This window comes from Salminus brasiliensis, chromosome 18 (genome assembly GCF_030463535.1).
Source record: "Salminus brasiliensis chromosome 18, fSalBra1.hap2, whole genome shotgun sequence".
NCBI classification, from domain to species: domain Eukaryota; kingdom Metazoa; phylum Chordata; class Actinopteri; order Characiformes; family Bryconidae; genus Salminus; species Salminus brasiliensis.
In genome coordinates this window covers 5178730-5193187 of record NC_132895.1, presented here as the reverse complement: position 1 = coordinate 5193187, position 14458 = coordinate 5178730, and the positions used below count along the sequence as shown (strand labels likewise).

At 43.0% G+C, this 14458-nt stretch overlaps 1 protein-coding gene across 2 annotated transcripts in view; it reads left to right on the top strand.

The window, feature by feature from the left end:
• The window catches only part of jak2a (Janus kinase 2a), an 86146-nt gene that overhangs the window by 37538 nt on the left and 34150 nt on the right, over positions 1-14458 (top strand). For both annotated transcript variants that reach the window (XM_072661249.1, XM_072661250.1), the window contains exon 2: positions 1386-1638. In XM_072661249.1, the coding sequence (XP_072517350.1) occupies positions 1410-1638 (229 nt within the window). In that variant the 5' untranslated portion in view covers positions 1386-1409. The remainder of the gene's footprint in view (positions 1-1385; positions 1639-14458) is intronic.

Here is a 14458-nt window from a genome sequence, read left to right as displayed (position 1 = left end):
TAATGGCAACCTCCAGGTCTACATGAGCCAGGCAGTAATTGGGTTTCTTCTTTGCATCCAGCCAATAATCTCACAGAATAAGACGTGGCGTAAACGTCATGTAAAGACCCAGACCCGACACTCTGAGAAATCCGAGAATACAGTTAAGAGTATACACACACCGAGAAATCTGATTACTGAGCTGAAATCCATCTCTGTATAAGATTTCTTAATCAAATTTCTGTATCGGATTTCTAGACCTTATTCCGATCTAAGAAATCTGAGGAGCATGCTGTTTATATGACCACTTCAATAATCAGATAACTGCAGAAATCCGATTATGATCGGATTTTTGAGTGCATGTATATGTTTGTTCTGGCCCTCAATCTGTCAGTGTTGGCCTTCAAGAGTGAGAGTCCATTGTTGGGATGGCTGAGGTCCTCTACTGTCATTCTGACCTGTGTCCAGAACCAGTTTGTGACCAGCTAGTTTGCAGGTCAGGGAGCTCGGTCTGGATGACTCGGACTAGCCCCTTAATGCAAACTTAAATATCTGAGACTGTGATATATTTAGAAATGATTGTGACATTGAACTTTATCAGCACTACCCAGCGCCATGGTCATCTGACTTTTTACTAGAAGAAGTGTGTTCCATTGCACAAGACACAAGTTGTTTGTCTATGGTGTGAAGCCTGGTGTGAACCTGATTGACCCGCCGGATTCATCTGCCCCAACCCTGCACATCATAGCCATGGCTTTTCTCATTTTTACAGCCAAACAAACAGAGAAATGGTGGACGTTCAGATGCTGACCTGTTGATACTTTCTGAAAATCAAATGTTCACTGCATAGACAAAAGTATTGGGACACCTGCTCATTCATTATTTTTTATGAAATCGATAGCTAGATTTTGCTGGACAAGAGCTGAAGTTAGTCAGGTCAGGATGTTGGATGATCACCACTGCACTTCATCCCCCAACTCAACCCTAACCCATTCCAAAAGTACTGAATGGAGCACCATCCATCATCCCAGAGAACACAGTTCTTCCACTGCTCCACAGCCCAATGCTGGGGGGCTTTTTTTTATACCCCTCTAGCCCACGCCTGGCATTAGGCAACATGGTGCCAGTAGGTTCATGTTTATCTGCTGCAGAGAGTCCTATTCTATTGGCTGTACGTACTGTATTTTTCTTTTCCTTTTTCAGGGACTAGAAAGGCTATATACAAGGATTTGCACTCATTGGGCGTCCACAAACATTTGGACACACAGTGTAAATGCTCTGACGATTCATTATGTGGATTGTTTATTAGTATTAATTGCTGACACAGTCACAGATCTTTGTCACAGTGAGCGCATTAGTTTCATTTCCCAAAACTAATGAATCCCCCTCTGCACTTCCCCCTGCAGGTGGGTGATACAGCGTGATCACACATGGCCTGGACCACATTTGTCACCATGGAAACCTCTTCGTGTCCCAGTCTGCCTCATCAGAACGGAGACACGCTGCCCCTCAAACTGGCCTCCAGCGCCGCCCTGCAGGTTCACCTCTACTACCGCAGCCATGGCCAAGGCCAGGGGACCAGCGACTGCCCCCCGCTCACTTACCCAGCGGGAGATTATGTGGCGGAGGAGCTGTGCATCAAAGCGGCCAAAGAGTGCGGTAAGTGTTTGAGTATTGTAGTTCACTGATTGTTAAAGGCCAAGGTTCGATTCCTGGGAAAGCACACCATGCTCTACCGGTAAGAATCCTTGGGCAAATCTCCAAGCAGTACATTTGCCTACACTCAAGGTCAAATCAAGGTGCTACGAAGGGGTTCTTTGGGTAATGCCATAGAGGAACCACTTTTGTAGAACCATGTTTGTAAAAACTCCACGAGTGATTCAAATAACACTGTAATTCTCTCACCACCGAGAGAGCGGACACAGATGGATGGTGTAATGACCAAACAAGCTGAGACAGTTCCTATTTCTGTGGAGCTACACAATGGTCTCAATGCACTGCCAGCAAAATGGTATGTCAGCAAGGGTGGGGCGAAATTCATTTTTCTGAATCACCCTTAGGCTTTTGTCCATACCTTGGTAAACAGCATTGTGATTCATATTCATAATCAGAGGGGGGGAAAAGAAACCCCTGTTGACCAACTAACATTCAGGACCATCATATAGCAGCTGTTTTCCAGCTCCAGCCCGCTGTTCAGGCCAGTTTCTCAGTAACAGGGTTGGATAAAGCATTGACCACTCTTCTAGAGTCAACTGGGGATGTCCATTCTGGCATCCTTAAGGGGTTATTTTATAGTTTATTATAATAGTTTGATTAGCTATGAGAAGGAAAAGGGGCTAAGTTAGGTATATGTAAAGGCCTTGCTCAAGGGCCCAACAGTGGCAGCTTGCAGAGCCACAACCCTGTCATCAATACCCCGGAGCTCTAACCACTGAGTCACCGCTGCCCAGTATAATGGGACTGGTGATGGGAGGCCAAAAAATCATGGGTATAACCACGGGAAACTGCTACGTCTTTGTGTTGGATTGGGACAGGGCCTGTCTTTCCAACTATACTATACTTTTTACGGGTCGTTTAGTAAAGGCAGTGTTTCGTCATTGAACCATAACCACTCAAAGAACCAGTCAAATGCTAATTCTTTCCCAAAAGACCTTGCAAGTGAAGCATCGCCATGGCTAGTTGCTGTTCTGGCTGGTGTTTGGTGTCACAGTGCCAAATACAATCACACACAGTCGTAGTGTTCTATTCTTAGACGCATCCTTTAAGGTAAAACAATGCTTGGAATGCCTCCATAATACTTTCTTTCTTAGACTTTGTTTCAGTGGTTTAGTCATGTTCTGCAAAGTGTGGCTTAAAGGAATAGCTTGGACCCAATCCCAAATATCTGCTCCTTTAGTTGTGGAGCTACAAGGCTAATGTAACTAACAGATAAGGGAAGCTTACATCTCACCACTTAACACTGTGAAGATTGCAGGCCTAAAGTATCAAACTCTTGCTTCAGCCAATGACCATGAGCCTTCTCAAGTAATCTCAATAAGTCTGGCACTCGCACGGTTGTCTTTAAAATGGCCAAAATGTAAAACTTTAGGGTGATTGGTTTTATCTATGCAACATTTGCACTGCTGGTTTGTCCATTCTTTCAACCTAAACCTTCCTCCCTGGCTACAGCAGTGCTGCAGATGAGGACGTTTTGGCATGTATAAGTTCTACCTATGACTACGGTGTACTGCAAGAATCCTGACCAATCACAGCTTCAGATGAGTTTCAAGGAATCTAATATAGCAATATAGGGTGGTTACAATACTGCAGACATGCTTTTAAGCCATCATATTATTGATTAACCTGCAATCTGATGCCAAGCAAAGCATGGACCTGGGTTTTAACTCACTCACGTTTAGCAGACTGAAAATTTTCCACAAGGGGGAGCTGCTCTTAGTACTTTGATAGCAGTAATTCCAGCACTGCTTTTATTTGCATATTGTGAAGGTGTGACACAGTTAAATGACCTAAATGATGATGAGGGGGAGGGGGCAAATATATATACTGAAATATCAGTTCAATAACAGTTCAATCACCAGCATCGGATCCATTGCATTTTGAATAATTTTGAGAAACAGCAGAATTTCAAACCCTCATACATGAGCTTTATGTTTCACACAAGCTCTCAGATGTTGGTAAACCAGTTTGAGTCACTGTCGGAGATTCGACCTCACATCTGACAAAATAGAGGATCAACTAAAAGTTAATCCATCATCTTGGTGGCCAAAAAACCAACGACAACGTCAGTAATGTTTGTTCAAAGGTTCAAAGGCCCAAATAAAATGAATACAGCATTTTTCCCTTCTGAACAATCACGGATGGCGTGGACGGCATCGTACGTTTTACCAATGTTCCAATGCCTTTATTTACATGACCCTGAAAAACACGTTAAACTATGTTTAGATGTGAAACCCATGGATACCAAAAGTATCCATGGCCGGAAATCCAGTAGAACACAGTGCTCCGCTGTTGCTGACTGGGAGAAGGATGGTTGCGGTCCTCTCTGCCGTTAAAGCACTGCAGGCCGATGGTGGGTATCTGCCAGCTCACATAAATAGAACTGAACAGGGTAATTTACGGTTAAGAAACAGAAAGCTCTCCACATGCAGACCAGACCAAGACATAAAAAACCTTTGGTAATGATTCTGAGCAGTGAGTACAGCCGGTAATTCAGGCACTGCTGCACATCTGGTGGCACAGCTGCCATATAACTATGGTTTTCAAGTTTTACAATAATTTGTTTATTTTTGTAATTTTTGGGGGGAAAAATTATATTATTTTGTGCCAGAGAACTACTCAAACACTCTCCTACCCTACAGGAGGAACTAACACCTCAGCAAACATCACAACACAGTCTTGTCAGTGTCAGTTCCTGTCATCTCCCTGTCTAGGGTTGCAGCAGTGTGCTGGTTTCACGGTATACCAGGGTATGAAAATTGATTGCCGTTATACCATTAAAAAAATGTGGGAGCAAGGTGGCAGTCAGAGGAGGAAAGACCTCAAACGTGTTCGCTCATCTTGAAGGACACCATTCCTCCGGTTGTGCCCTATTCAGAACTTATATTACGTAATTAATTACGTAAATACGTTACTCAAAATACGCAAAATTTCCACATCCAAGATCTCCGCTACATCTGGGCTTGGTAACCTCTGACTATACTTGTAGTTCGGGGCAGTCTGGTAGATGCAGATGGCATGATGATGGTGGCATCTCAGCAGGCCTCGCTGACGTCTCTTCTTGGATGGCGGCTCACCACCTCAAACTCAACCCCAGCAAGACGGAGCTGCTGTACATCCCGGGAACTGCTGGATCTAAAAACGATCTTGCCATCACCTTTGAGAACTCACTGGTCACTCCTTCTACAGAAGCTGGAAGCCTTGGTGTAGTGATGGATGATCAGTTATCATTCTAAAGTCATGTTGCAAACGTAACTCGGTCCTGCAGATTTCTCCTGTACGACATCCAGAGAATTCGACCCTTCCTCTCTAGAGAGTCGCCCAGGTGCTTGTTCAGTCTCTCGTCACTTCCAGACTTGATTACTGCAGCTCTCTTCTGGCTGGTCTACCTCTCCGCACCATCACCGCACCTGCTGCCCGGGTCATCAGAATCAACTCCCTGACACTGGCCTACAAAGCCGAGACTGGACCAGGCAGCCCCTCCGTACTTGATGGCGATGGTCAAAAGCTCGACCTGCCATCCCTCAAAATCCACGGAAGACGAGCGTCCAGGCTTTTTTCCTGTCCTGCACCGAAGTGGTGGAACGAGCTTCCCCTGGGTGTCCGAACAGCAGAGTCCAACACTTATCTTCAAACCCAGACTGAAGACCCTCCTCTTCCGAGAGGACTTATAGTAGAGTGATCTCCTTACTGACTTGTGTTTAGTAGAGTCTAAAACTTAGAGGATCTTTGAATTATTAGTCTATTTAAACTAGCTGAGGTTTTTCTTGGGTAAATAGCAAAGCACTTTTGTAAGTCGCTCTGGAGAAGAACGTCTGCTAAATGCCTTAAATGTAAATGTTAATGGTGGAGAGGGCGGGCCAGGAGTGACCCCGTGCCTGTGACCCTGTGCCCTAACTGCAATAACCCCATTAACACAACCCACTTGTGACATCACATCCTGTGTTTCATTAATTTAGATGCCTTTGGTTCGTGTTGTGTTCATACTTCAAACGAACCACACCAGAATTTGGTTAGATACGTTCGGTTAGGCCCACCTGCTCAGGCGGTCTCGGCCCGCTTGTTTGTTGCGCACCAGAGTTGGGAAGGCAGCGTTCACACTTACTCTGAAGAAGCGCTCTAACAGAGCAATCGCACCAGGGTTCGTTTTAATGGAACCAAAGCTGACTGTAAGGGTGTGTTTATACCAAACAGACGACCTCTGACCCCGATCTGACCCCTTAAACAAACACACACGCATGCAGTAAATTTCAACTATTTCCATGATCATTTAGAGCACCGACAACAGTCCAATCCTAGAAGAAGTTTGAACTACAACAAAGGAAGAAGTAGAAGAACCACCCAGCCGCCATTTATGTTGCACACACACAAGCAATTGACCTCTCGGAGCAGTGGGCAGCCCTAGCTGCGCTTCCCGGGGAGTAGTTGGGGTGTTGGGTGCTTTTGCTCTAGGGCACTTTAGCTGTCTCCTGTCAGTTCAGGGGATCAAACTGGTGGCCTTCCATAGTCAAGGCCGCTTCTCTTAACTTCTCCCGTCCTTTAGGCCACGGCTGCCCCCTGTAAAGCGCTTGTCCCACCAAAAAAATCCATGCCTTACGTTTCGTACCTTAGGTTTTTCCCCTTTTCTTTTTACCCAGTGCAGGTTAACCCACCCCTTTGTTGCTCTCCCTAGCACCAGCAATGCTCCCGACACTAGGAGGGTAAGGACTTAACACATGTCTCTTCTGATACATGCCTCGATGCGGCTTCCAGGGTTGCGGACACACTCAGAGGAAAGCGTTGGATCCCCAGCTCCACCGCACCAGCTAACAGATAGGGGGTAGTGCCAGCCAACATCTCTTAAGTGATGTGATGTGGGGAGAGAGCGCGGCCAATTGTGCTCTCTCAGACTCCGGCAGCTGATGGCAAAGCGACATCAGCATCAGCCTCGGGATACGAACTCGCCATAGTAGGGGTAGCGCATTAGAGTGGCAGCATATTCTGTGTAACCTGTAATATTGCATATTTCATACAACACATATAGCACAGCCCTGTTGAAACCAACTTCCGACCTATGACCTAATAAACACACATCTGATGTGAGTTTGAACTTGGCATCACTGATCAGTGAACAGCAGTGCTGCCAAACCACATAAGAAACACACACTGCTGTTCAGCCTGTGCCTTTTGAATACATTTGTGTAGCTGCCAGTAGACACTTTGCAAGCTTTTGTCCTGGTTAGTGAGAACGCAGGGGTCTTGTAGAACCTTAGATAGTCTTATAAAGTCTAACAGACATATAAAAGGTCTGTGTTTCCATTGTAAATACTCTGGCACAAATTGGCCTCGTTTTGTTTCCCCGGTGGCCGGAAATGGCTTTTCTGCATGGCTCTGAAATGTCCTGCCCGAGTGTTTCTACATTGCAGCTATGAGGCTTTCCGAGCCGGCTGTAACACTGAGTAACACTACATCATGGCTTAGATGTGTTTCCAGGCGTGTTACCTGAGAGACTACATCAGGCCTTGCATGTTTTCAAAGCCTATTGTTGGAGTGACTCTACATTGCGGCTTGGATTCTTCCCAGGCTTGCTGTCGTAGCTTCTCTACAACGCAGCTTGGATGCTTCCCAGGCCTGCTGTTGTAGCTGCTCTACAACGCAGCTTGGATGCTTCCCAGGCCTGCTGTTGTAGCTTCTCTACAACACAGCTTGGATGCTTCCCTGGCCTGCTGTTGTAGCTTCTCTACAACACAGCTTGGATGCTTCCCAGGCCTGCTGTTGTAGCTTCTCTACAACACAGCTTGGATGCTTCCCTGGCCTGCTGTTGTAGCTTCTCTACAACGCAGCTTGGATGCTTCCCAGGCCTGCTGTTGTAGCTGCTCTACAACGCAGCTTGGATGCTTCCCAGGCTTGCTGTCGTAGCTTCTCTACAACGCAGCTTGGATGCTTCCCTGGCCTGCTGTTGTAGCTGCTCTACAACGCAGCTTGGATGCTTCCCAGGCCTGCTGTCGTAGCTGCTCTACAACGCAGCTTGGATCCTTCCCAGGCTTGCTGTCGTAGCTTCTCTACAACGCAGCTTGGATGCTTCCCTGGCCTGCTGTTGTAGCTGCTCTACAACGCAGCTTGGATGCTTCCCAGGCCTGCTGTTGTAGCTGCTCTACAACGCAGCTTGGATGCTTCCCAGGCTTGCTGTCGTAGCTTCTCTACAACGCAGCTTGGATGCTTCCCTGGCCTGCTGTTGTAGCTGCTCTACAACGCAGCTTGGATGCTTCCCAGGCCTGCTGTTGTAGCTGCTCTACAACGCAGCTTGGATGCTTCCCAGGCCTGCTGTCGTAGCTGCTCTACAACGCAGCTTGGATCCTTCCCAGGACTGCTGCCGGATTGGCTCTACATTGTCAATCCGATGTGTTCCTAGCATAAACAGGCTTGGATGTTTCCACAGCCCATTGTTGGAGTGACTCTACATTGCAGCTGGGAAATATTCCATGAGTGGCTCAACACCACAGCAAGGATGCTTCCCAGACCTGCTGCCGTGGTGGGTCTGCACCGCAGCTTAGGCACTTCCCAGGCCTGCTGCAGTAGCTGCTCTACATTGCGACTCGGATGACTCCACGACCCACTGCTGGAGTGACTCTGCATCCAGGCTGGGATGTTTCCTTGGCTGGTGATGTCTCTACCTTGCAGCTTGGATGTTTTCATGGCCTGCTGCTGGAGTGACTGTACATGTTGTAGCTGGGATGTTTCCGCAGCCTGCTGCTGGAGTAACTCTACAATGTGGCTGGGATGTTCCTGGGCTGGCAATGTCTCCCCATTGCAACTTCTCGAATTCTCCTATGCCATCTACTTCACAGCTCTGAGGCCTCATGGGCTGAGCAGGAGCACATGTCATGCTGGAACAGGAAAATGTCTTTCCTAAACTGTTGCTCCATTACCCATCACTGGAACTAAAGGACAAATCATAGGCCCTGAAAAACAGTCCCACACCATCATCTTTCTTCCATTAAACTTACTGCACTACAGTCCAGTAGTACTATACTATGTAAGAGCGTCTGCCAAACCCAGACATGTCCATCAGACTGGCAGATGGTCTGTCACCTTCTGACTGAACTGTTGTTGCTTCTAGATGCTTCCATTTTCACAGAATAGAACTTGGTGTGCAAAAGTGTGCAAACGATGCAGGATTGGACATAAACTCGCTCAAAAAAGCTGCTCTCTGTCTTGAGGCAATATAGAGAAAGCCCATAATAATCCATAATCCATATTTGCAGATAAAGTGGGTCCAGGTTTACAAAAAAGCAGCGTCTGAAGTTTACTACTGTGAGATTATTGGCTGGTTCCACTGCAGAAATCTGATTACCGCCCGACTCATGCAAACCCAGAGTTCTCTCATTATCTGATTACTGATTAAGTGCATGTAAACATGTTGATGGGATTACTGGCAAAATCAAATTTTCTGCAGTGATCGGATTATTACGTGCATGTAAACACACTTAATGCACAGACTGGGGTTGTTGATACTGTAATGACATCACTGCACCCTCAATGGTTAAATATGATTATTGGATTCAATCAGATGCTTTATGTGCACTCCGTCATCTTCTGTAATATTACTATAGCAAAGATCATTACTGCAAGAACGCACTGCATTGCTGTGAGGATTTGATTGCATTCAGTGGCAAGTGCGTTATCCATCATTCCAGAGAACACAGTACTTCCACTGCTCCACAGCTCAATGCTGAGGGGGGCTTTATACCCCTCTACTAGCCTACGTCTGGCATTAGGCAGCATGGTGTCAATAGGTTTGTGTTTGTCTGCTCCAGAGAGTCCTATTCTTTTGGCAGTACTTCTCTAGAGGGACTAGACAAGCTGACTTGACTTGACTATTAAATAGACAGAAGGACAGTCTTGCAATTCAAGCTTGGAGGTGGATATGCTGCTGTTTTTAAAAGAAAAACAGGGTCCTTTAGGGTTTTTGGTAAAGGTAGTGGTAGTTCTGTATAACCGTAACTCGAAGGCCTATTTAAATGCTTAAATGGTTCTTTTCCTGGGTAAAACCTTCTTGCTACTGGTTGAAACCAGTTTGTAGATTTTTTTTTTATATTTTAATGTTCTTTGTTGCACCAATTAGTACCATCAGAGCACCACAGGAGGTCATTCCTACCTGTAGCCATCAAACTCTACAACTCCTCCTTCAGTGTGGGACACTACTGCAATACTCAAATTATACTGTTCATATGTGCAATAATAATAGTAGTGTAATTCAATTTACCGTCATTTTCTGTGTTTATTATGACAGCTATTACCACTATGCCACTCACTATATTTTTATATATATATATATATATATATATATATATATATATATATATATATATATATATATATATATATATATATTTCAAGATTTTCCTCTCTTTGTTTTCAAATTATTCGGTTTTATAGAGTGTATTTATAGAGTGTTTATTCTTTTATGGTTGCAACTGTAACAACTGCAGTTTCCCTCCTGGGATCAATAAAGTATCTCTGATTCTGATTCTGATAGAGAGACTCTGCTGCTCAGTGTATACGACTATTAGCTATTATTAGCTGTGCCGTTTACTTTTGTCCATTTTTATTACCTGTGGACACCAAACATGTCTTCTCAGGTCCACCACGCTTTGGGTAATTGGAAACTTTAGATTGTAGATTTTGGTCTGAATTTTCACTAAACCTTTTGAACGTCTGAGGGTTCACGTAGAAGCAAGCTGCACTCAGGTAGTTACACACCTCTGGAGTTTCTGTGGAGTTGAACTTGCGGTTCCGGTGTAGTTACTGTTCCTGTGTTTCTGGGTAGTTTGTGGTTTACAAATTTTAGCCTTAGCAAATCATAAAACCTACAGGATGTTGTGAAAACACACAATATGCTGTGGAAAAAGTGAGATCACACCACCTGCCGAGAAGTCATTAGTAAAAGAATGTCTCAGACTTACACACACACTCACCCATACACACACACACACACACACACACACACACACACACACACACACACACACACACAGAAACTCTGCCCGGCATTAAAGAACAAAAATCTCTGTCTCCATGTCCAAATGTTTGTGGACATCCTTTCTAATGAATGCATACAGCTACTTTAAGTTGCTCCCATTGCTGACACATATGTGCAAATGCACACATACACAGCTTGTCTAGTCCCTTTACAGAAGTACTGCCAAAAGAATAGGACTCTCTGGAGCAGACAAACACAAACCTATTGACACCATGCTGCCTAATGCCAGACGTAGGCTAGTAGAGGGGTATAAAGCCTCCTCAGCATTGAGCTGTGGAGCAGTGGAAGTACTGTGTTCTCTGGAATGATGGATAACGCACTTGTCACTGAATGCAATCAAATCCTCACAGCAATGCAGTGCGTTCTTGCAGTAATGATCTTTGCTATAGTAATATTACAGAAGATGACGGAGTGCACATAAAGCATCTGATTGAATCCAATAATCATATTTAACCATTGAGGGTGCAGTGATGTCATTACAGTATCAACAACCCCAGTCTGTGCATTAAGTGTGTTTACATGCACGTAATAATCCGATCACTGCAGAAAATCTGATTTTGCCAGTAATCCCATCAACATGTTTACATGCACTTAATCAGTAATCAGATAATGAGAGAACTCTGGGTTTGCATGAGTCGGGCAGTAATCAGATTTCTGCAGTGGAACCAGCCAATAATCTCACAGTAGTAAACGTCAGACGCTGCTTTTTTGTAAACTTGGACCCACTTTATCTGCAAATATGGATCTTTGTTTTTCCGTGATTTCTAATAGTACGACACGCTGCCCTTCCTACAGCTTTCTCTATATTGCCTCCAGACAGAGAGCAGCTTTTTTGAGTGAGTTTATGCCCAATCTTGAAATCCGATGACTACGCTAAACTGCAGCTCTGTTTATTGAATTTCTTGGCCATAATCCGATCTTAAGAATGTGAGTGTGCTGTTAACATCACCACTTTTTGAAATGTGTTTCTGATCCGTTTTAGTGAGTGCATGTAAACACACTCATTCTTACACCTCCATTGACCCTATTTTGAACCCTTTATTAGTGTGTTATTAATCATAGCCGAGAAACTACCATGAATTATATTATTTGAGTCCCACAGGGTTCTGTTATAGGGTCTGTGAAGCTGTGTGGGGGTACATACAGTGTTTAAGGAGTCAACCCTGTTGAGTTTAGGATTGGCCACAATATATTGGAATATATAGCAGGTGGTAAAGCAGTGGCTTTTGTACCGCCATATAATCACAATACAGGGGTTTTGACCGTATCGTACAGCCCCAGTGTATACCCATATGAACCCACAGTGATGAACTTCCCAGCCTCGTTACAGCTGTCTAGACGCTGCAGTGTGAGGCAGTTTCGCGGCATCAGTGGACAGTTCTGTGGTTGTTTCAGTTTCGGTCATGTGTCTTTGTCGGTCACACACACACACACATACATACACACACACACACACACACACACACACACACACACACACATCTCACACACACATCTCTCTCTATGTTCCCATCTCTCTTTCTGTTTCACTGTCCTCTCTCTTGATAAGAATAGGATTGCCAATGTGATTCTAACACCAATATTAATAATACTGTGATAGCTGTATGAGTAAGAGTAAAGTAGTAATTAGGTAAATTAAGTATTAATATTATACACTATATGCTGAGGTAGGTGCCCCCCACCTCTCTCTATTTTCGATAATCTCTCTCTCATTGTCTGTTTTTTGTTCTCTTTCCATCCTGCCATGTTTCTGCATTTCTGCTCAGTTCTGTCCTTTCTTTCTTCTTCCAGTGGTTTTTCTTTCCCTCTTTGTTTCCATGTTTCTTTTTTTTTTATTTATGTTCATATATGTATAACTTCCTATATTCATTTCGTTTCTTATTTTTTTATTTCTATATTATAGTTATATACTTATACTTTTTCTATATTTCTTTTTTATATATTTATTTTAAAAATCCTTATTTTCATTCTTAATTTTTTTCTTTAGTTTGTATTTCTTTTTTATATGTTCATTTTGCCAGTGTTTTAAGTCTATATATATATATAAGTCTATACTTATTTTTTATGGATTCATAATTTTGCACATTTTCTTTCTTTCTTTCTTTCTTTCTTTCTTTCTTTTTATTTATTTTTGTCTTTCTTTTTTCTTTCTTTGTTTTTTCTTTATTTTGCTCCATTTATTTCTATATTTTTTGTCTTTATGATTTTGTCCCCTTTTGTTTTTTTCTTTCCTTCTTTTTCTTTTCTTGTTTATTTTACTTTCTTTTTGTTTCTTTTTTTATTTCTTTCTGTTGTCCCCTTTATTTGTTTCTGTAATTCATTTCTTTGTTTTTTTCTGTATTAATTTTTATTTATTTATAATTGTCCTTTTTATTTCTTTCTTTTGGTCCTGGCTTCTTTCTTGTTTTCAATATTTATTTATTTATTTATAAATCTTTCTTTCTTTCAAACATCATTTATATATTGTTGACAAATCAAATGTTCAAATGAAATTCAAAGTGCTTTACAAGTGATTGACAAAGCATTAAAATAGGTTTAAAAACAAGAATTTCAACAAATAATAATAAACTAAATATGCACAGTAAAATAATAAATAAATAAATATATAATTAAAATTGAATAATTATGCAAAGTAAAATTAAGTGATAGTAAAACTGATTAAGAACAGATATATTTGCGCATGTGTGATGAGTATGGGTTTGTTTGTCAGGGTGTATGTTTATATTTGTGTGTGTGTGTGTGTGTGTGAGTGGTGTACATGTGAAAAGTCACACTCTGTTCTTCCCTTTCACTTTTCTTCCTGTCTTATCAGTGGTAGCATTAGCCATGGTGAGGCATGACGCTAATGTGGGCTAGCACTGCTTCCTGTTCCCAGTATCACCATGTCCTGTTTACATGCTCTCCCTCCACTCATGTTTACATCCAAAATAGATTACATTAACAACATAACTTTAACATAACAGTTAAGCTACTGAAGCTGCCTATAGAAAGATTTCGTCTGCTAAAGGTTTAGGGACACTTGGGTTTAAGTCAAGATTGAGACCAGAACACATTGAGTCAGAGTCAAGATTGAGACACATTGAGTCAGAGTCAAGATTGAGACACATTGAGTCAGAGTCAAGATTGAGACTAGAACACATTGAGTCAGATTCAAGATTGAGACACATTGAGTCAGAGTCAAGACCAGGACTCATTGAGTCAGAGTCAAGATTGAGACACATTGAGTCAGAGTCAAGATTGAGACACATTGAGTCAGAGTCAAGATTGAGACTAGAACACATTGAGTCAGATTCAAGATTGAGACACATTGAGTCAGAGTCAAGACCAGGACTCATTGAGTCAGAGTCAAGATTGAGACACATTGAGTCAGAGTCAAGACCAGGACTCATTGAGTCAGAGTCAAGATTGAGACACATTGAGTCAGAGTCAAGATTGAGACCAGAACACAATGAGTCAGATTCAAGATTGAGACACATTGAGTCAGAGTCAGGACCAGGACTCATTGAGTCAGAGTCAAGATTGAGACACATTGAGTCAGAGTCAAGACCAGGACTCATTGAGTCAGAGTCAAGATTGAGACACATTGAGTCAGAGTCAAGACCAGGACTCATTGAGTCAGAGTCAAGATTGAGACACATTGAGTCAGAGTCAAGATTGAGACCAGAACACATTGAGTCAGAGTCAAGATTGAGACCAGAACACATTGAGTCAGAGTCAAGATTGAGACACATTGAGTCAGAG